Source organism: Arvicola amphibius, chromosome X, assembly GCF_903992535.2.
Source record: "Arvicola amphibius chromosome X, mArvAmp1.2, whole genome shotgun sequence".
NCBI lineage: Eukaryota > Metazoa > Chordata > Mammalia > Rodentia > Cricetidae > Arvicola > Arvicola amphibius.
The window spans coordinates 39,500,993-39,524,923 of record NC_052065.1 but is presented as its reverse complement, the minus strand read 5'-3'; the positions used below and the strand labels follow the sequence as shown (position 1 = coordinate 39,524,923).

General features: G+C 34.7%; 1 protein-coding gene across 1 annotated transcript; it reads right to left on the bottom strand.

The window, feature by feature from the left end:
- Nucleotides 1–481: 481 nt before the first annotated feature.
- Nucleotides 482–23,648, bottom strand: Tmem47 (transmembrane protein 47). Its single transcript, XM_038316402.1, has 3 exons — nucleotides 23,190–23,648; nucleotides 10,793–10,933; nucleotides 482–3,819 (listed from the first exon to the last, which is right to left on the bottom strand). The coding sequence occupies exons 1-3, from the start codon at nucleotides 23,413–23,415 to the stop codon at nucleotides 3,641–3,643; spliced, it is 546 nt and encodes a 181-aa protein (XP_038172330.1). The 5' UTR covers nucleotides 23,416–23,648; the 3' UTR covers nucleotides 482–3,640.
- Between the last annotated feature and the right edge of the window lie 283 nt (nucleotides 23,649–23,931).

Sequence of the window (23,931 nt, the reverse complement as noted above, 5' to 3'; positions counted from 1 at the left end):
AATAGAGGAGAATTTATGTAAAAAATTTCAAAATATTTTTGAAGCTGAGAGTGTAACTTGGTGATAGCATGCTTGCCTAGCATGTGTAGGGGTCCCAGGATCTATCCATAGCACAGTAAAAAAGGAAACACACATGCAAAGAACAGCAAAAGTAAACACACACACACACACACACACACACATACACACACACATACCATCATATCAAAAAATTTAAAAAGCCCATTAGGAAGAGGTGGTGGGACATAATATAGGAAAATTAAATGTGAAGATACAGTCAATGTGATGTCCTTGTAGAAAATTGTCACTGTGAAATTATTTGCTTTGTACAACAAACTCATGTCAATGATTTTAGAATAAAACTAAAAATGTGTCATATAAGTTTTCTATATATTTTAAAGTAGAAAATGAACTGAAGATACACAATTTAGAAATTTTGTCTAAAGGGTTTACACAGAAGAAAAGACATAAAATGAAAGCATTATCAGTGAAATCACTTTTATTTTTATTTCTTTCACATAGATAATTTCAGGTCAACCACAAAAATCAGGAAATGAAGAACTGATCATGCGACTGCACACACAAGAATCACTGGAATGAAATAAAAGTTTTACCAAATGATTGTTAAGAAAAAAAAGAACCAGAATACCATAAATTCATATTTATGTAGTAATCATGTCAGATATTTAAAAATAATAAATACAGAATAGTAAGAGAGAAACTAATAGCATAAAACAGTATGGAATACATTTTATTTCCTTTAAGACAGATGAAATTTCTAGGCACAGTTTTAGGCATTAAGGAGGACACAGAGGCATAGGTTAGTGTGCGCTGCTCTGTACAAAAATACAGTCTGAATAAATTACATTGCTAGCCACACAATTAGACAATCACTTACCAGTCAGTTCACTGCATGTTTAATAATATACAAGTACATGCTAATCCATATATAACATTTATATTTCAAACACATAAGTCTCTCTATATTTGTCTTTAAAATTTACATGTTGACCTTACAAAAAGCTAAATACTTGTGCAAGAAATCTGAATAACTAGCCCTGCTGAGTACTTTTATGATATCTCTCTGTGTATATTATATCTCTAAGATAAACCATGGGTTCATAATTAACAATTCTGCTTAAGAAAATGCCAAACAAAGCTAAAGCTACAAAGACATGATGGTAGTATAGCTTAAATAGACACTTGTATTTATTCTGATAGACATAATACTGCTTTGGATGAGGAACAACAATTTTCCGCTAAGTTTTGTTAGCAATGTAAAAGTTCCAAATATTAGTGGTGGTAAAAATATTATATAGGGTTCATTAAAATTACAGAAGGAACCTACTTCTCAATAGACTACAGATATGTGTGCTTCAACCTGTAACATAGTCTGTCACCTTTTGGATTGTCATGTGGACAGAGAATGACACTCTAGATATGATACTGGTCCAACTGCCAACTCTAGCCTCCAACAAGCCTCACTGATGCCAGGACCACAGTATTGATCTTCCAAAATTCAAGAATAAGGAGATCATCTCACAAGAGACTGTGAGCAGTAACTGAAATCCCTATCCAAATATCACATTCCTCATTCTGTTCTGACAATATGCAAAGAACTTTATAAGAGAGTCCACACCAGATTTTATGATTTTAAGAAAGCTATCTCAAAATATTCTACAATACTAATACTCTTCTGGAGATTTTCTATTCAATTCCCTACAATTCTTGATAAAATTTATACTTTCATAAAGTTTTACCTGTAAGATAAATTTAATAACTTTTGTTTATCACTACTAAAATAAGAATGAGTAATGTATTCATATTTTTTTGTGATTCCAAAGAAAATTCACAATTGGTTTTGGCATTTCAGTAAAATTCTTTGGGGGCAGGGAAAGGCTATTGTTTTTGGCAACCATTCTTAAGCTGAAAGCTGTAGTCTGTTCTGTGAGGTAAAACAAATTATTAAATACTATTGACATGGTCCTGCTCTGATTGGATTATATTTTAGCAAATAGGTACATTTTAAAGTTTTTTCCCCAATATTTCTTTCTTCAAGAGGGTCACATGAGAGCATACTTGTTTTAGTGTCTTCATTAACAAAAATAATCATTTATAACTTTAATATCAGAATTGTACATTTGATATAAAAATAGGTTTATACTTAAGCTATCCAGATTTGTATAATAAACAAAATGAACAAAGTTTGCAGTAGGAGATTAATCCCAAACTTTTCCCTATTGTTGATATTTGCTTCCTCTAGAACAGTCAGTGAATGATTTCTCTAACATAAATTCACCATACTTGTGTGCACAAATCAGTTAGCTCATCAGTTAACTTCAGAGGACCAGGTGACAACCAAATAAATTCACTCGCCTACTGAGACACTTAGACACTTATATAACTCTATCACTATTGCTTTCTTTAAAATGAAGACATTTAAAATACTTGAAAAAATAGCAGCCTTGTATTTTAATGAATTTTACACAAAGTGATCATCATAATTCCTACTTTCTTTTGAACTGCAGTGCTTATGAAAGAATCATTAAATTTCAGATTAACAACATTTCAACTTTTCTTCTTAGGCAATTATATTAACACTTTCCAGTGATTCAGTAGAGAACATAGAGCAAAGCTTTAAGGTATATGAACTTTTGAATGTTGATCTAAGCTTCTTAATGCACACAAAGTTAGTGTTCAAATGACTTCACTAGAGCATGTATTGATTATATGCATGATAGGTATGTATGTGGAGGATTAATGAACAGCTTATTAACATTTATACTAATGGCACACGGTCTAGAAAAATAAGCTTGTTACATATGCACAATTGTTTGCTGCAAATTTTGGTGAATACTTTAAAGGGTACAAAAGCAACTCATGTACATTTCTTTCTGATTGCCCCAGGGGAAAGCAGATACTCTCATTTTGCCTCATTTTAGAGGAGGCTGAGGCACAATTTCCTGTATGCATAATTAAAAATGCATGTCTCCAAACCTTGGCTTCCTTATTGTGTAACTAATAACTTGCCATTAAGAAGAACATGCTTAAACATAGATTTATCTAGTTATAGCTATGACTTTCATATGATGCTCAAAACACAGTTTTGCTTTTAAAATCTCACTCAAGCAAGTAACCAGTAACCAATGTAGTCACTGTTTGTTATAAACAGGTGATAGGGGCTCCAACAGTAGACTATTTGTCAGAACAAAGCAACTTTTAAATGTTGCTTATGCCAGATGCTCCCCTGCAGGCAATAAGAGACTATGGCAATTTTCATTCCAACTAGCTTCTCACAATGGTTGCTGTCATACAAACCCTTCACTTGTCAAGAAAAATGGCATGAGCATATTGGTAGTTTGCAGCATGTGCCTACATCTAATCAGCTCTCTTAGTTTGTGCAGTTCTCTAAAACGGATATAAAAGCTGGTTATGATGTTGACAGCCAAAAGGGAAAGGATATTAAATCAATTGTGCAAACTGCTTAATGCTCCATGAGTGTTTTAGAAAACAGTGTTAAGAAGATGATGACATAAATCGTTTTTGTTGGTCAGTTTCTCTCTTTGTGATGTGTGTGTGTGTGTGTGTGTGTGTGTGTGTATGCGTGTGTGTGTGTGTGTGCGTGTGCTGAGTCTTGGTTTTAGTAGTAGTCTTCATAGTTTTTAGGGTTCAGGCAATAAAGGATGGCACCACCAAATGAAAATATAGTTGCACCCCAGGCCAGGCCATAACCCCAGTTGAACTCGTGGTAAATTTTCAAGCTCACAGTTTCAATAAACTTGATTGGGTAGAGAACCAGGCTGCAGACCTGCAGAACAACTGAAAAAAGAAAAATCAAACAAAATTATGAAGTTATTTAAAGCAAATAAAGCAGCATAGGCATATAAATATAAATTCATGAGCTAATTTTTTTAAAAAAGTATAAAGACCAAAAATTAAAGCATTAATAATTGTAAATGTCATATTTTAAAATATCAATAACATTTTCTTTTATTATTTTATATTTCTTTCTTTACTTACTTAATTTTCTTGCTTAGCTACTCTGACAATACTGTAATAATTGTCCTGTTAATAACTGGTGAATTGTTATTAGCAAATAATGAAATTAGTAAAACATACTAATTCATGAATATATAAAGTACTGATACTTGCTTTGCAAACCCATGTACAATTATCACTAAGGACAATAAGCTTCACTATTTATACTAAATTGCTTCATACAAAATCCATAAAGAGCTAACAACAGTGGTATCAATGCAGACTTAAACCCTCACTATTTTTTTTTTTAGTTAAGGAACTGAAGAATTTAACATTTTTTAGTGATTATTTGTGGCAACAGAAATTTTAACTGTACCTTTGTTCATAACCATCTGATTCATCCCAGTGTTCCAGGAAGAATCATTGTTATGTTTTTGCTTCTATTTATCAAATTAGAAACTATTTTTAACCTTTCTCTCTCACCCAATCTATACTTCTCGTCTTTAAAAGAGACTGAAAAGTCATCTTTGTCAGGAAGCTGTAACTAATTATACCCTTTATACTAGCTCTCACACATATTTTCATATATTAAGTCAGTGAAGGAAAGAGGAATAATGATCCAGAAAAAGCGAGGCCAAGAAGACTACTATAACAGAAACAAAGCTTAGATATTAGTTTTTAGATAGCTCTTGGTTCTAACTCAGGAATGAAGGGGAATTGTGATGAGTCATGTTTATTAAAATAAAACAAAACAATTAAACAGGAAGGGAAGGAAGGGGAAGGTTTATTTTAACTACCTAAAATTAAAGTGGCATATATCCTACGGGTATAATTATATGAAAGTCACTACCCTGGATTACACAGGAGATGAAGTCACCCATTTAAAATTTATAACTTGCTTTTGGATCAACTACTACACAATTTCTATTTAATTTGAATTAATTTATTTAGAATGTATGGAGCTAAATTTGCCATATTCGCCTACCATGGCTGCTTTAACACTCAAGATAGGTGATTTTTCCTTAAAAATTTAGGTAGAGATATACATAAAAGGGGTTTAAAAATAACTCAAATAGTCATGCTCATTAAGTTATACACTGGCCACATCATAATGGCAGAGCTATAGTTACAAAAAAAAACACAATATCCTAATGCTCAATGTATTTTTTTTTCTGGACATTTGAAAAATATAAAGATAGCCCCGACATATGAAACAAATTTTTTTTTTAAAAATTGATTACTCTTTAGGTCCTATTAAATACTCTAAATTCCAGAATTTTAGTAACAAAAATATAAACAGTTAAACACAACAAACTTTGGTATATATATATATATATATATATATATATATATATATATACATATGCATATAGTTTTGATTTATTTTTGTATTTTGGTTTTCAAGACAGAGTTTTGCAGAAGCTTTGGAGCCTCTCCTGGAACCAGCTCTTGTAGACCAGGCTGGCCTCAAACTCACAGAGATTTGCCTGCCTCTGCCACCAGAGTGTTGGGATTAAAGACATGTGCCACCACTGCCTGGCTAGTTTTGATATTTTCTTAAAGTTAAAAAGAATAAAAGGATTTCAGACTTTGAAATCTATACTCACTTATTATCAGCATCCATAAAGGGTCACATTACTAATATGATCAACTCTCCTTGCAAGTCTACATGGCAATCATCTAGTTTTGTCATAAAACTGATGAAGAGTAACATGGTTCCTCAAAATGCTAAATTTCTTTAATCATGACCAGGAAAGAAAAGACTATTTGAATTCACATAGAATTGCAAATGTTGTAGCCTTGTTAATCTGGGCTTGCATCTGCTTGCTGTTCTTCCACCTTACTACTGAGAGTAGATGAAAAGAAGATTCTCTTGACACTGAAGACAGAAACTACACTTTCTTTCTGGTTTAAAGTTTTAGATCATAGTTAAACCTTTGCCAATAGCAGAATTATATAACCTTACTTAATGTATTTTTAACCACGGTACAATGGTCATTAAAAAAATGGTTGACTCTTTGCATTAGTGATAGAAAAGGAAATCTCTTGTTGTAAATGTCATAAAACTAATGACTGACTGCCACCCATGGACAAGAGCAAATATTAGTTACTGAGCAACGTTTTCTTCCCCTTTTAAAGGCTTATCCTCTTAGATTTCTATACTCTCATCATGAAATCATGACCGAAATATACAGGATATGATTAAAATAGAAAAATAAATTTAAAAAAATTAATCAATTTATCTTATACATTAATCCATTCAATAAATACTTAAATGTATCAGAGTTATACAGCTTAAGGCATTATTTATAACAACAGAAACAAAGCTGTTGTTCCCATGTATAGGCAGTCCATCAGTAAATGCATACCAACTAAAAATATGGCATGACTATGATTGCAGCCAGTACTGGGAAGACTGAGGCAGGAGAATCATTTACTAGAGTCCAGACTGGGCTAGACAGCAATGTTATGCCACAAAAAACCACCAAGTCATCAATAAACCAATCAATATACCTTGAATATAATAGCAAGTATTACTAAGATCCAAGAAGATCCAAAAAAGAGATGGTAGCTCATTTTTAGATTCATAAAGGAATCAGATTCTTCTGGGAAGGTGATAGGAGCATAGATGTGAACCCTGAATGGAGGTACAGGTCAACATAACAGGAAGAAAAATGTCCAAGGAACAGACAGTGTTAAATTTCTGATGAGAAAGGAGCCTATAGAATAAGGAAGATGCCAATGCTGTGGTCTTGGTTCAGAAAGCAAAGAGGGTAAAAACCAAATCAAATAAACAAACAAAATCCAATACAAAGCCATCATGCATCAGTTCCTGGTTAAGTCTCAACCTGGAAGACCACAGTTAAAAGTTTTGGATTGCCTTTGAAGTGACAGTCAGCTACTAATGAAGTTTGATAGAGAAATAATAACCAACTTGAATTAATTAAAAAAAAAACAATCAGCCAGTTCCTAGAATAAGGTGTTAACCTAGGATGCTTTAAAGGTTCATTTCAATGTGTTTAATTCATCAAATTCTAAATCTCCAGGGTATAATGTAATAACATAATTTCCTGTTAGAGGGCAAGTTGGTATACAACTCCATTAAGAGTCCATTTGCAAGCTCTCTTGAGCAAGCTTGCTTAGACTTCTTTTGTGTTGTAGCAAGAAGAAAAATTATCCTAAAATGATTTATTCTTCTAAATTGTGTTATTATTTCTGAAACCACAGAGAAAATTGAATACATAGAAATTTGTGAAAGACTATAAACCTACAATGGCAAATAAAGGTTGTTCTCCATTTATTACAATAATATAGTAAAAAAATGCCTCCTTACTTCACAAAAATTTCTGAAAGGCAGAGACAAAATTTGCAGCATAGGATAATGACATCATGCATTAGTAGCATGCATTAGTTGGTCTAGGACTCTATGGAGGCCAAATCTGTCTTGATTCTCTCCTTAGGAGAGAATGATCTTGAACTTCTGATCCACATACCTTTGCCTCCAAAGTTCTGGGATTACAGACATGAAACATAGTATCTGGCTTCCAGCTTTAAACAGGTGTTAGTCAAATAAAAAAAAATTCATGTATGTCATGTAGTACAAGTAGTTTGTGGTCTTTATGACATTTAAAACTTCTGAATTCCCTTAAGTATTATTCCTGAAACTGCATTCATAGGATAGAACCACCTGTAATACAGGTGATAAATAAATTCAAAATCAGGACTTATTCTACTCTCCTATTTTGGTTGTAATAGCTAACCTGTAAGATGAGTTGGAAATCTTAGTCTTTTAAGTCAGAATGATGCTCTCAATTGAAACCCTGCCTCTCCAATACAGTAGTTGGAAAATTGGGTATTTTTTTGGCAGTCATTTAAAGACTATTTCTTGAGTATCTATGAGTTCCAGGAATAGAATAGAATGTTTTTTTAAATATAAGTTTAAGTGGTATATGTGTTTTGAATGCAAGTACTGCCCATCTCAGCAAAAGAAAAAAGAAAGTTTATTTTGAGAGAACTCATTCTCTATATAAACAGACACTCACATTACTTTTTTAAAAAAAAGTCTTGTTGATATTTAGATAGTAATCCATTTTGTTAAGAGAAATCATTACTATTTCACAAATGCCAATACAAACATAAAGGGAATGCTATCAGATAAAGATTTGCATTTATAAAGTCAATGAAATAAACTACAACTTAGGGAAGCCATCTGCTTCAATACATTTGGTTTAAATTATATAGATTTTCTAAGTTTTTCAATATTAAATCCAGATTAATAATTGATTACTATGGGCAATGAACACTCTTTCCAAAAATCAATTGAATGTAATGATATAATTCATTTCTGTGGTATTTTACAAATAAACAACATATTTAGTCTTGTTTGTATGAAAAGTCAACATTAAACTAATAGTTATTTCAAAACAAGTTTCCATAATCAATGCCAAAAGGAAAAGAGCATAATTAAATCTGAGGACATGTACATTTTAAGTTATAGCAATGAGTATAATGTTCATTCTAGGCCTCAGTGTATGGAGTAAAACTATATGTATCTTGCTATAGGGTTTCCTTTCATTTTTTGATCATTCATTACTATGTGATAGTTAAAGCCAAATTAAAAACTTTATTCTGGCCAAACCTATTACCAATATATTTTTTATAACCAGTACTTATTTCACCAATGTATTTATACTAGGAAAAATATGTTTTTAAGCAGAAAAAGGAAACTCTGAGTTGTTTTCAACAAACATCTAGATGGTGCCAGCAAGGGACTTCTTTACAGTTTTCACTTGCCATCATGCAGTGAATCAAAGGCTAAATGGAATATCTCTATCCCATCCTATATTAAGAAATGTCTACTATTCTCAAAGTGGCTTGTAAGAATTCCAGTTTTAAAACTTCTCATATCATGGGGGTACAGCTTGTCAAAAAGAATTCAAATAATTATTCATTGTTATGTTCTTAAATCTTAGCTTCAAAGACAAACAAACTCACACTTTGGTTAAAGCGTCTACTTTTTTTCATTCTAAAACAGAGAAAATAATAAATGATGAACCAATGAACCAAGAAATAAGTTAGAAAATATGTATATCAAGGTTGTTTTTTATTGGTACTGTAGCATTCCAAATTTAGGCTATCATTACACATGGCAGCAATAACATAATAATACTGTGGTATTATAAACATTTCCAAATATATTCTTTAGTAATCCTTTGTAGTCTGCTAAAATGTTTTGTGAAGATATTTTGACTAGTTTTATAGCCATCTTTAACACAATGTTTAGTCCATAACAGAAATTCCAGAAATAGCTAAATGGATGCACAAGGAAGTCATGAATCAATGAACTACTTGTTTAAGATTCATTGTTTTCTAGTCCCAGGTATGCAAGTCATTACTTGATCTTTGGTAGATCATTTAAGTAAATTAAACATATTTCTAGATTTCTGTTCAGCTTTGAATTTTCTTTTCTTCTCTCCTCTCTCTCTCTCTCTCTCTCTCTCTCTCTCTCTCTCTCTCTCTCTCTCTCTATTTCTCTGGTCTGTTTGAGAGAAGGTTTCTCTGTGTAGCTCTGGTTGTACTGGACCTCGCTCTATAGACCAAACTGGCCTCAAACTCAGGTATCTGCTTACCTGAGTTTGGGATTAAAGGCTTGTACCACCACTGCCTGGCTTGGACTTTATGCCTACATTCTGATCAGTCTTATTATAAAATGAACACAAGCAGCAGGGGGCAGTAAAACACTTTGGTTTTTGTAGTTTTAGCTCACACTACCCCGTAAATCCTGAGAAATTTGATCTATGCCAATTTTAAACAGCTTTTAAAACTCCATCTAACAGCATAGATGGTTCTGTCAGTATCTTCATTATTGACAGTCACAGGGGCTTATTTTTTAAGACTTCAAATCAGATATTACTGACAGGGAAAATTGAAGATACCACAAGAATATTTCGGTTAAGAGTCAAAATGAATAATATATTCAATGATATTCTCATAACTGAAAATCAAAACTCACATCATATAATGAACTAGGCTTGTAACAGTCCACAAAGCCCACCCACAACACATTTTTTTAAACACAGCTGTTGGTCTTTTGTTTACCATGTTTGATATTTTGATTTAAAATGCACTTCACGGAATAATAGCTGTCAAATTAATAGACATCCCCTGCCCTCATATAATTAACTTCTTTGATGGTTCACATTAACTGACATGATTTTTCCATATTTTTCAAAAACGCGTATGCTTTTAAGAATACGCTTTTTGAAAATTCCCTTTCCTTGTTTCATATGAGACTATTTTAATATATTGCCACTGTCCTAAGATCACAAAGGAGGCTAGAGGTCAAGGTAGGGGGAATGGATGCTTAAAATAAAAAAAATAAAAAATAAAAACAAAAGACAAAAAAAAAGCAGACTGCTACAATTTCTAAGGCAATAGCCCGGCAGCCCTGTGGAGAAGTTTTTTGGATTTGGGGTTTTTATTTTTGCAGTGCTGTGAATTGAACCTAAACTCTAGGTCCTAGAGCTTACAGTCATGCTAAGCAAGCATTCTACTACTGAGCTATGTATCCAGCTTAAGACATTTTATTTATTCACGCTTTAGCAAGACGTTTAGAAGTTGCCACTGTTCTGTAAAATGCATAACATGCTGAAAACTGGTAATACGATAATCCTTCAGCCAATTTACCTTAAAATATAACAAATGCCTCTCAATTTTTTGTAAGTAGCAAACACATACTGATGCATGAGAAGGGAAAATGGTAAAAAGGTTCATGAATCTTTAATGCTGGTTTGAATGTAATGAATCTGTTTACCTGCTGCAAAAAGCATGACAGCAACAGGTCTGTAGAAGCGCCTTCGAGATCCCACACAGATCGAAATCAAACCCACCAGGAATGCAATGAGAATGATGGCGGCACCGCCGAGGAGTAAAGCCAGAGTAGCAATCTGCCAATCTGGAAAGTAAAAACAAAAGCATTGAAATAAAGCTGCAGAGAATCAAAAGAACTCTGTTCAGTACCCTTCACTTTGATGCGGCTCAATGGAAGTGATTTTACTGCATTCTAAGCATCTTTGGGGTTTAAAATGTTTTGAAACAAAAATTAATATTAATGTTCTTTTTCAGAAATGGTTTCTCTGCTAAGCTCAGCAGAGTTTTTAGGGCAGAGGTTTGCCACACTTCTTACAGGCACTCTATTAATGTTAAATGGAGCATCCCTCTCTATGACCTATTTATTTTCAATATTAAAATTTAAATTTTTATTGAACTATAAAGTTCACAAATATTAACTACAGAAAAATAAGGCTAAGTATATAACCATCACTCAGATATAGATTTTAGATATTTTCATCAGCAAGTAACTACCTCCTTATGCTTTTTCCAGTCAATAACTATCCTACTACTTGGGATCAAGCACCATAACCAATTTAGTTTGGTCTGTTCATGATATGAACTATTTTGTGTCTTCCTTTTAAGCCTGTGAAGATCATTCCATTATTATGTGTAATAATACAACACAATTTTTAATTTCCTTTGCATCTTAGGAAGACTTCCTTAGCCTCATTAAAACTCCAAATATTTGTTTGCCTTCCCTCACTACTAAAACTATCTTTTAGTTAATTTATATCAGGAAGTTTTTATGGTGGATTCTTTATTTCATTTCATGTCTGCTTTAGTAATCATCACCAAAATGGTTTCTAAAGTAAGGAATGTGATTGTTCAACCCTTTCTTCAATCAAGAACAAGTAAAGCTATAATGACCACATGGCACGCCCTGGATTCAGTAAAACCTAAACCTCATTGATGATAATTTATCATTTCTTGTCAGGATGTAGCAATGGTACGAGAGAAAGATGTTTCATTTTCCAGTTAAGAATAAAGGAAAAAGAATTTATTATAGACTACACATAGGTCAGGAAGCATCATATATGGGATACTACAGGATTAGCATACTACAGTGGTGGTAATTTGAAGGAAATTTCCAGAATTATTCTGCTCCTCAGTTTACTGTATGCACAGGAAATGCAAAGAAATTTTAATCTATTGTTAAACTGCAATGCACTTTACTCAAAGTCCATAATCTATGGTAGTTTGATGATTTCCTCCAAAATTATCTGTCTAAAAAGCTTCTTCTGCTGAAGATAAAGGGCTAGTAGAGAAACCTTAAGATGTTCCTTTTGTATTTATACTTGAACACCCTTTTCTACATCCTTGCCTCCAAATAATTTCTGGATGTTTCACGGGCTTTCAACTAGAAACTGCACAGCAATCAGAAAACAAATACACAAAACAGATCCACAGCATCTTAAAATATAAACATGAAAGAAACAACACAAGAAAGTAGAGAGCATTTTTAATGCATCCATTTTTAATAAAGCCATATAACTTCAAACAGAAAGTGTTATCTGGCTTTCAACTAGAAGTTAAAAGGATAGCCATATTATGGCATTTTTATTCCCTAACAGCATGTAGCTTTGTATTAAAAAGACAAAATAATGCTTGTACTTAAAAACCTCTAGAGTACTTTGAAAAAGTTTATGAATAGTATATTATTTGACACTGGAAACATTAACTTGAAATTTCTTAATTAAAAAAATATCAGTATAACTGCACCAAAGCAATTAATAGGAAAAAAACAAGAGTGAAGTTCATCTGTGCATTTACAAATCAGTGAAACATCTAGCATTTAAGCAGCTTCACTTAAATAATTTTAGTTGGAATACTACTTTTATAAAACAATTATTATTTTAAAAGAAGTCTTAGTTTTCTTTGAATAAAGGTACAACTAATTAGTCACCTCCTTAAAAAATATCAATACAAAGTTAGAATAGATTGATTTTCATGATAAGCTATTCCATGCAACCAAATAAGCACAAAACAGCAGTTTTCACTATTTTTACTTTCAAACTAAAACAAGACATTTAATAATCTTAGCCAATATTGCCTACATTTAATATCCTCAAATTACCAAGTCATACATTTACTTGAATTTTATAAAGACAGACTGAGAAAAAAACAGCAAATTTTCTGAAAAAAAAGTGAATTCATATTGTCATATTTGTACCAGTTTAACTATGACATAGTATGGACAGAGCCACAGACAGTAAGTAAATGAACAAATGCTGATAATAATAATTAACAAAAATGATTTTGTGGGGTAATCATATAGCTCAGCAAGTAAAGGTACATACTACCAGGCCTGAGGAACTGAGTTCAATGCCTGGAACACATTTGGTGGAAAAGGACAACTGACTCTACAAGCATACTGACTACAAAAATGTGTGTGCACACATACACACAAAATTAAAAACATTAAAGCTATAAAAGTAGGGGATAGACTGGTGTTCTCCCTGTCCTAGACAATGTTCTATCCCATTTTCAAATATTAAGCAAATTTTTTCTAGGCAAAGGCTAATAAAACAACTGAAATCACATAATAATGTGATAAATGTGGAATTCCAAGTGATACCCATCTAAATTTGCAAAGAAAAACAAAGCAAATCCTAATTTCACAGAAAGTTGCATTTTCTCAAACACTGATATTCTCTTTCATATACAACATAAAAAATGCAGTAGTAGAAATGGGAAAATAAGTTATTAAAAGGAACTAGAAATTAAGAAAGGAATATCTTACAAGGCAGGAAATACATTAAAGCAGATGAACAGAAGCAGGTATGGGTTTTCTATTAAATGTCCTATATTTATTTTTAGTGCTGGCTTTACGGCTAATGAAAAATATCTCTCTATACTCAAAGTCAACAAGGAGAGTGAACACAGTTTTTCTGCGATATTGCCACCCTTCTTCCCCTTGATAGGCAATCAGAGTTATGCCTCAAACAGGAAAACTGTTTTATTTTCCAAGAGAGACTAGAAAAAATCCATAACTCTCACTGTCCTGGCCACAAGCTGGGGTTTGAAATTGAATACCAAGACTATATTCTTAGTAGCGAATGCCAAGTTTGAATTTAGTTTCAGTATATCCACGTGGAAGGATTCATTCAGGTTGGTTGTCTAGGACCTAAACTTTACATTACTGCCCAGTTAATACTCAATTTACAAAGTAAAACAGTGCTTATGAATAAGAAATATAATCAAGAAGGTTCAGTATGCTTTTCAGGGGTATGTTTAGGCCTTTGTAGCTAAGAACGGGGCTTCTGCTCAGTGTCTCTACATAGAATCCATGATTTAAGACTTAGGGCAGCGTGGCTAATAGGTGATCTTTAAGTCATGGACAAATAGTTAACATTTTCCTTTCCTCTTACTAAACAACACTATGAAATGGAGATTTTTTTTCAAAAAGTAATTAAGATTTATATACACTTAGCTCATTAAATTACCAGGCTTGTGTTTATAACATTTATTTTTCAATCAGTCTAAAAATTGGATTTATCACAAATGAATAAAAAAAAACCTGAGCAATTTCTGAGTAATACACTAAAAAGTGATTAAAATATTTATTGCCACCTTAGTTGTGTTTTAGTTAAAGTTTATATGCCATAAAACTGTGCTACTCCACATTCAATGTATGTAAGGCAAATTAAAATATAACATTTGTAATTTTCAGGCATTTTACTTTTTTACACAAAAATGTCATGTGTTTTATGCTTTCACTATCAGTTAATCTCTATATTAGTCTTCACTCTTTGGTTTAATTGCCTCGTGGCACTGAGTCAGATGCAGTACTAAAATCTGAGATTATTTTGTTGTTTTTTTTTTAAACATTCTGTAAATGATGATGTGATACTGTAGTAGAACAGTGAACATAAAAACCAGTCCTGTTGAACATCAATGGCCTTTGGCACCTGAACAAAAGTGACAAAGGAGCTGAACTTAGAGAAGTCACAGCCTAAGATGACTATGTACTTTTCCTAACAGAAACAAAAGTAAAAGTAAACAAACAAAAATGTACATGCACAAAGTATTTCCTTCCACAGTAACAGGAAAAAAATAAGGAAGCCCTGTATTATAGCACTAACTTCAATACTAACATACAGGTCAGGAACTAAATTTGAGTCCTCTTTCAAGGTATTTTTACTCACCAGCATCAGTCTCCATTCTCTATAAATATGTTACTATTCTATAGAATTGTGCTGACATATTTTTAACAATGTAATATGTGAGACTGGCCTAAAGTTGCCAGTACATTATGAAAATTCTATAGCCTATGTTACAATTGCCTAGCTGGAGAACTGTTTTCACCTAGGGAAATTCATAGTCAAAATTCATTAATGATTTCCAGGAAAGGAAAATCTTAATGAGGATACATTGTCTATTTTGAGTCAAAGTCAGCGCATTAAAAACAGCCCTGTCTAAAGCTTTCCTTCTCAACTTGTCCCCAAACCTACGCTGAGACTTGTTCTATTAGGCACAAATCTTTGAACCCAAAATTGTTACTTCGTTCACAAAATTAGGTACCATAAAAGGCAATTTTAAAAGTCAAGTTTCATTATTTGGGTGAGTAGTATTTCTCTAAATTTATGATATATTTTATATTATAGTAATGTATTAATGTACTAATGGATTATTCTTCCTTTTCTATAATTCTCATTAGAAATTAAAATATAGATTTTTTACAAACTTGTATGATCACAATAAAATTTGTCTGGCAGCCACTTGTATTTTCATCTTTAATCCCCCTAAGAATAAATTTTATTACTTAAAATGAAACCCATAACTTATGTGAAAGTAACTCATATCACCTAAAAAGGTGATTTTTACCTCACTCCCCATAAATTTTCCCCAGAGTCTCCATGATCTACCTAAATAATATGAGCACATTCACTCAATCTTATCAAACAGCAACTAGTTCTGACTAATTTTATTTAATCATGTTGATAATTTGGAAAACTAACTCATTATTGTAAATTCCTTTCCATCATTAGGAATTAATATTACCAAGGTGATATATTTAAAGGAAAAATTCTCCGTTGCATGTGAATTACTAGTATTCAATCACAACAATTTTGTTCAAACCCATTCCGTTTATTGCTAGTTTTGGAAAAATGACTCCCCCTTTTTAAACAAAGGAATCGCTTGGCTCTTTCACATAGTTGTGTATTAGAAAACTCAGTGGCAATGTAATTTAAAATCTAAGTACTGTAACATATGGTGTTTCTTCTCAAATAAAACTGTTATATACAGTGCTTAGCAAAGATCCTTGGTATTAAAGCTTGTTTTAGCACTTATACAGAAAGCCAACATCATACCAAATGACTGCTATGTCTTCTTGTGCTATATGAGGAAACTTTCACTTGCATTTGATAATGTCAGTAGTTATCAAGTATTGTTACTTCTCAATAATAACTAATAATGGGTATTTGTACAAAGATATGTTGGGTTTGATTAACTGAAGGCTGTTTCTAATCTGTTCTTTAAAAAAATTAAAAATTAAATAGCCAAAATTGTAATTAAAATACCTGGGTTTATTGAGAAAAGTAGAAAGCTGAAAACCCACAAGCGGGAGTTGAAATGGGTGGCCTTCTATCTAATAAAACTGAAAGAGTAGAAGGAAGATCTTCAAATAGCCACCCACATTAAATAACGTCCTAGTAAATATGAGGGAATAACACAGGTGTGCTAATCCCTCAGACAGCTCTTTCCTTCTTTCACTCCTCTAGGGAAAGAGAAGTACTGCTTCATTTTCAGCATGCTGTAAACTTATTCCTTTGTCTTAAATCATATTACTTATTTCTTCCCTTCCTTTATTCTCCCTATCTAGCACAGGACCGAGCACACAGACTTACCATATAAATTTAGATCAAGATCAAATCTACTTCTTGTTAGTGAATCACTGTCAATGAAGTAAAGTAGCTGTGGCTTTGTGAGAAGGTTATCAAAATGGAAGTCACTTCTATCTCTCCGCTACATGGTAATGTTAGGAATAGACTCTGTTTCATTCATAATAGACTACGGCAATGCTTTGGTGGATATTGGTTTAGAAGTCTTAAATATAACATTAAAAAAAATCTCTTGTTAAAATTTTAATTTTAGGTTCAGTGCCTGTTTTCATACAAATAATATGGAGTTTGGGAAATTTCATCTTCTATTTTTCCTACATCATTTTTTTCTAACAAAAGAAACACTTTAAACAAAGTTTGTGACATTATACTCAAACAAATCCTTAAATTATTACCTTAAACTTTAAAACAGTTAATACAAAAAAAGAGAGATAGAAAATCTAAAATGTTTTCCTGGTTCTTTGAGAAATTGCAAATATCCTCATTCTTGTATATGCATGTATTTTATAAATAAGGTTTTGTGTGGCAAATATTCAAATAGAATAGAAAATTGGGGATTTACTAATTTCCCCATTCCCACATAAATTTAAGAGCAAAAGAGTCTTCTTTTCTAATTTCAAGAGATCTAATAATTTGAAAAGAGTGATAGATTTATCTGTCAGTGCCTTTGACATGAAATGTTTAAACCATTCCTAATGAATTTCAACCTTGGTTATGTGCACTCTCTATGTGCCTATCTATCTACCCACTCATATTTGTAAATATTTTCTTATGCTCATTTCATCCCACAAAGAATAAATTATAATTTTTTATAAGTGACCAATCATTAAAGCCATGTATTTGCTAAGGGCAGTATTTATCCTAGCTAGGAATTATTTACATATGGATTAGAAAAATCAAGTACAAAAGCTACATTGTGTGGTTCTCTTTGTTCTTCAGAGGCAATAAAGATTTTATAGATGTGCAGCTAGACTGTGTCAGACTGGATGCTTCACTGAAAGGTGGAATCCAACTCTGCTCTTAAATCTGAGCTGGCCATGTCACTCTGCGTAACCAATAGAATGTAATATGAGAGCTGTAAGACTTCCTAGCTAGTTCACAGAGAAGATAGCTCTCCTCAAATTCTTAACTCAGTTGTAACTATTCTAATTATCTTCATACACTGCGCTAAAAGACTACCTACAAATACTCTGGACAGTGTTTCGGCCAAGAAAAGCCCTCTGATCATTCCCATCGAAGTGCCAGACCTTTGAGTAAATGCATTTAGAAAAGGATCATACAGTCCCAATATTCCAGTCCCTGACCATGAAAGTCATAGTCAGCTATGACCACAGTTATCTGGAGGAGTAACGTTAGGCTCATTATGTACTATCTGCATTCCTGGCCTTCAGTGTTCCATAGCATAAATTTTTGGTGTTGTTAGTTTCCTGTAATTAATAAATTGAGCAAATGTTCATCGCTATCACAAACTGAGAGCCTGGTAAACTTATCAAAGCACATAGTACTGTCAATAACATTGCATACTCATTATTGTGACACTGGGAACAAGCTAGGTAGGTATCCAGCCTTTAACAGTCCAAAAAAAAAAAAATATTAGTTACTAAGATAAAAGTTCTCCAACCTACAGTTGGCTTTATTGAGTGCTAAGTAACTCGTAACAATATTTAAATCTAATATGAAACCAATTACTTCATTATCCAATGCAAGATCTTTCACTACTTAAAAAGAAAAACTCCTTCCACTGAAAAATTTCACCTTGAGTTTGCTTTTCTAAAGATAAAATATGAAAGAAAACAATGTTTCATTATTTAATCTTCATTATACACATCTCACAAGGTTAAGTATATTTTATGTACTTGCATAATTGGTGAATGGACAAGTTCAGGTCAGCAGGAAGCTGAAGTTTCATGTAGTCTTTGTAATAGCATTTTGTCCTACCACAAGATTATGGTATAACTTAGCATAGTTCATACAAAAGCTTATTTGGGAGACTTACTTTGAAATATCCACAACAATTTTCAATAATAGATCATAAAATACTGGTTGTATCTTAGGTCTCTCGAAACTGTCTTATGAATTAACAGGAACAAACAAAATCCTAAAGTGTATTTATTGTCAAGAGGTAAGTTATTTTGCTTCAGAAAAGTTTTTGTTTTGTTAGTTATGTTGTGTTTTTTCTGCTTTACAATGCCGGCCTTTTTTGAAAACGCTAGTTTTAACACTCTTTTCAAAACCCTTTGCTGCTAAAAGACTTCACTAAGGAAATCCCTGGGGATTTTAATATCTCTATGAATATGAGGAAAAGAAGAATTTTATCTGACCACAAATTAAAATATCCTTTGGAGAATTTGAAATTCAAGAAGACATTAAAAGGAAGAAGTCATCATTCAGATCTTGGTTTAATGCATCCTGGGTTTTCTTTGGTTTATTAGTTTAAAAAAGTTGGGTGCTAACTAGTACTGGCACCATTCCATCTATTAGTGCATTTGTCCTGGTGGTGTTCTTTTAGAAGAAGCTGGAAGAGAGTACACTTCTAGTGACTACACAGTTAGCTATCTGTAAACATGTTAAGCTTTCTCTGGGGACACCTAAACCTTTCTGGACCACATCCCATTGTGACATCCAGGTCCTGATAAAATTCTATTTCCAAATTAAGATGTAGTCTCAAAATATGCACAGATGACATGGATCTGAACTCAGAATCCATGTCACTGTTAGATTTTCTGAGAACTGCAGGTGTTCAGGCAGTTCCATTTATCTTAAACTACACCAAAGATAGCTTTTCTTATAAATTCCCTTTAAAAGAAATTTTTACAGTAGAGTAAAAATCACAGGCTATATGTACACACTCTTAAAAGAACCTTCTGTCAACTGAAAATAATATTCACCCGTTTTAGCATAGAATTCCCTGCCATTTCAAAACTACCAATGACTCATGTTACAAATGCAGCTATTCTTAGGGCAGTGCACGAATGATGTTAATAACGTTCCTTGAAAAGGGTACTATTTAATCAAGTGTTTTGTTGATTAAAAAAATTGATGAACATACCCTTGTTACAGTTCCAAATTACTGTTATTTAAAATGTTTATTAGGCCACCTATATGCCCTCTCTTTTTGCTGAGTCAAAATTCAGACAGTAAAAAGCCATCTGCTTCAAAGGAAATAGGTATAAATTAATTGCTTTAAAAAGAAGCATAAATTCATCCTAAAATTAGAAAGCTTTGTAATGTGGAGTTTAGGGAACCTGTGTCTTTAGTCTCTTGCAATTGCTATAATTGTGAAACTCTACTATATTCTTGGGGGGGGGATTACCAAACTAAACAGGAAGCAGTGGTTAAAACATTATGAACACTTTGAATAACATGAAAATTTATTAAAAGACTATCCAGAAATTACTTGGGAAAAGAATTCTATAGACTGAAGTCTTGGGATTACTGCATATTCCAAAGTTCCCTAACCCTACTACTAATGACAACTAATTCGCAGTTTTCTCCTTTGTCTTCCTAGAAAAAATTACAAGTAAAGATGAATGCCAGTACTATCCCCCACATCTCGAATTGAGGCTCCAGAGGAAAGCATTCTGGCTGAGTGACAACCAGATTACTGGTTCATACAAGAACTGCTGACACAACCTTCAATATACCAGGACACAAGAGGCATGGCTCTGCTCTAGCTTAAAAGCATAAAACTGGTTAGAAACAACAAACAAAGCATATTTGGTAACAAAATTGAATGCAATTTTAGAATAACGACTTAGGGGAAAGTTTCAATAGAAACTGGACCTAAGTAGGAAATGCTGTCCTCAGAAGAAAAACATTCCTGAAATTTTCCTTCTTGAAATAAAACTGCCTCTTCAAGGCAGTTTTAATTCTAATTAAGACAAAGACTTTGAATTAAGCCCTGAAGATCCTGGGGAAGGACTTTCAGTAAAACTATCCTTGGTTGTTTTCCCCAAAGTATTTTCAGACAGAATAAAGTGGATCCCTTAAAATATTCTGACAGACATTTTCCTTCTATCTCTCTGCTACTAGGCACAGCAAACAGACTGAATAAGCAGCCTGGCTTTGGAACAGGCAAGAACAACATTCCTGGGCCAATCCTAGCGTCCCTCTTTGTCTCAAAGCCCTGGTAGACAGAAGTTTAAAGACCATGTAACATCTTTAAGAGCACAATTTCTAAGATGGAACAGCAATTTTCTGTATTTCAGCCTCTTCCCTTCACAACTTTTCTACTACAACACAGTCAAGAACTTGTTCCACATAACTTCTAACAAAACCATCTCTGCTTGTAACCTATCTTGTTATTTACAAGACTGTTTTGTAAAAGCAAAATGAAGCTAAAGCAGATTTCAGAAACCCAAATTGAAAGGCATGAAGACAGAATAAAGGAGGGGGCAGGCGGGGCAGGGGGATCAGAAAATGTCCCTGCCTTTTTTCCCTTTTCACAGTGCTATGGAGACCATATTTGCATTAGGCTTATGCCTCCTTATTTCTTTGTCCAGCTTAAGTCTTTTCTTTCTTTCTTTTCTATCCTTTCTTCCTTCACCTTTCTTTTCTTTTCCTTCCTTCCTTCCTTCCTTCCTTCCTTTCTTTCTTTCTTTCTTTCTTTCTTTCTTTCTTTCTTTCTTTCTTTCTTTCTTTCTTTCTTTTCTTTTCTTTTATCTTTCTTGTCCAGCTACAGATTTCTTTGTAGCTGAAATCAATGGGTATGGAGGCAATTAAGGAAAGATTAGCAAACAAACTGGAGCTGCTTTCACTCCATTCTCCACATTCCAGGCCAAGAGAAAAGCATAACAGCCTGGAGAGCAAATGGGAGCTGAAGCTGGTTTCTCCAACCTATCTGAAAAGTCTTTGTGCAATCAGAAGGCTATTATTTCAGGAGACAGAGAGAAGGGGGCAAAAGATTCACGTTGCTAAGGAGACCTGCTGAAGCTGGCATTCCTACATAAATTTCCATTTCTATTGAAGGTGGAAAACAAAAGATATTTTTTCCAAAGTTTATTTGCATCCCCTGGTTACCAAAGAAAGGCATTTTACTGATTTATTTCATCTTTAGTTGTAAACAACTAATCCCGAAAGAATTAAAAGACCTAAGTGTTGACCTCCTGCTGCCAGCCAGGCCCCTTTACTATGAATCAATCAACAAAGAAACCCTTCAATAAGAATTCTGAGGTAACTGCAAAGAAAAAGCCTTTGTAAACACAAAATTAAATTTCTGGAAGGAATTTAACCAAGTGAACTAATCTCTCTTATAACAAAAAACGAAAGACAAAGAAAGTTGGGGGGTTTTGTGGCTTTTGTGCTATTTCAACTTCATTGGAACTTGAAACGTTTCCAGTAAAGCTTTATAAATAACCTCAGAGAAGATATGAAACTGTCAAAAATAAATTTAATGAGTTTCTCAGGTCAGCGTGTGTGTTTGTGTGTGTGAGCGCGCGTGCACACGCACATGCGTGCGCGCGCACACCAGCATAGAAAAGCATCAGCAGAGCCTTCCTTTTATACACCCTCCTTTTTTTATGCACACACCAGCGGCTGAAGAATCAGAATTTGAGATGGCATAGTTTGCAGTAAGAAACTGGAAGTTAGCAAATTCCTACTAAGAGTAATTGGGATGCTGGGGGGGGGGGCACAACAAAATTGGAGGGTCATGGAGGGAATGAAGCCATAAAGTTCCTTTCGAGTTAGTAGCCTCAAGGTCTACAGACTACTCTACCTCTCTTCCCATCTTCGTGCAATTTTCACCGCTTGCTGAATAAAGCACAACTTTTCAGGCAACTGGAACTAACTAGCTCATGGAGAAAGGGACAGAAAGAGAGGGGTTTCTTAATGTGGGAGTGAAAGAAGGGAAACTCAAAAGCAACAACGGTATCACCAAAAAAGGAAACAAAAATTCATCAGTCTCTCCAGACTCTCGGTATCATTCCCCCAAAATTTAAAAGGGGGGGGGGTGTAAAAAAGTGAAAATTCATTCGGAAAAATCCAGATAAAGTGAAACAGAACAGAGAGAAATGTGGGCCGAGAGGAAAACTTAGGCAGATTGCTCTTATACAGAGGATTGGGAAAGGAGGGGAACAGAGTGGAGAACCCACACATCTTGAATTTGGGGCGTTTTGCCTGTTTCTTTTTTTAACGGGGGTGTGGAAGGCGTCGCATCTTTTTTCACAGCCACATGGTTCTCGCCTTCGATGATAACAATTGCCCAAAATAGCATACGTGTTACTCCAAAGCCGGAGAGACCGGCAAAGAAAAAGGAGAGGGCGTGGGAGGTCTCCTGAGTCTTGGCGACCCGGACTCCTTCGGATGAGGGGAACATGCAGGGGCTTCCTGGAGCCCGAGGGTCTTAGTGTAGGGGAGGGGAGAGAAGGGAAAGGGGAGTACGGAAGGGGAGGGGAAGAGAGGGGTTGGGTGGACTAGAGAGGTGGAGGCAACAGAAGAGCCCTGGGCGGCAGGGGCGCGGCGAGGGGGCCTCACCGCTGCCGAGCGTGGACTCGCAGTGCCAGATGTCCAGGTTGGCGGGCTTCCGGCAGGACTCCCATAGGGACAGGTAGTACTGGTGGTCCGCCGTGACCCAGGCTGGGCTCAGTACAGCTCCCAGGTCCAGACACAGCGCCAGAAAGATGCACACGAGCCCGACCAGCTTGAGCGGGGTTAGCACCGACACGCGCACCTCTTCCATGCCGCTGCCCGCCGAAGCCATGCCCTGGAGCCGCTGCCGCCCTACAGTCGAGGACGCCAAGAGGGTCCAAAGAGCCCGAAGCGGGAACTCCGGACCAGAGAGGCGCTGGTACACTGGCGCTGGGGACTCGACCCTCGGGACTCTGTTCCGCACGCCGAGAAGCCGAAGCCAGCGGGACTCGCTGAGCGGGGAAGGCTCGCCCAAAGGAAGTCGTTGGCAGCCGCAACAAACGGCAAAAGCACAGTGGACCTTCAAGCAGCGTTCTGCCTGTGCCCGCGCCCGCGCCTGCTCCTCCCAGGCGCGGCCAGGATGGCTCCGCCCCAGCCCCGCCCCAGGCTGCAAGAGGCGGCGCCTTGCAAGGGAGGCGGAGGGCCTGCAGAGTGGAATGGCTCTGGTTTCTGGCGTCTGGACTCCCGCCCTTCTCATGGCTAGCTTGGTGGCCACTGTGAATAGCAATTCTCTGCTGCCGGCCCTACCACTTTTGCTCTGGGATCCCTCCATGGGGATGTCTCCGGGTCACTGGCTTTCTTTTTCGTA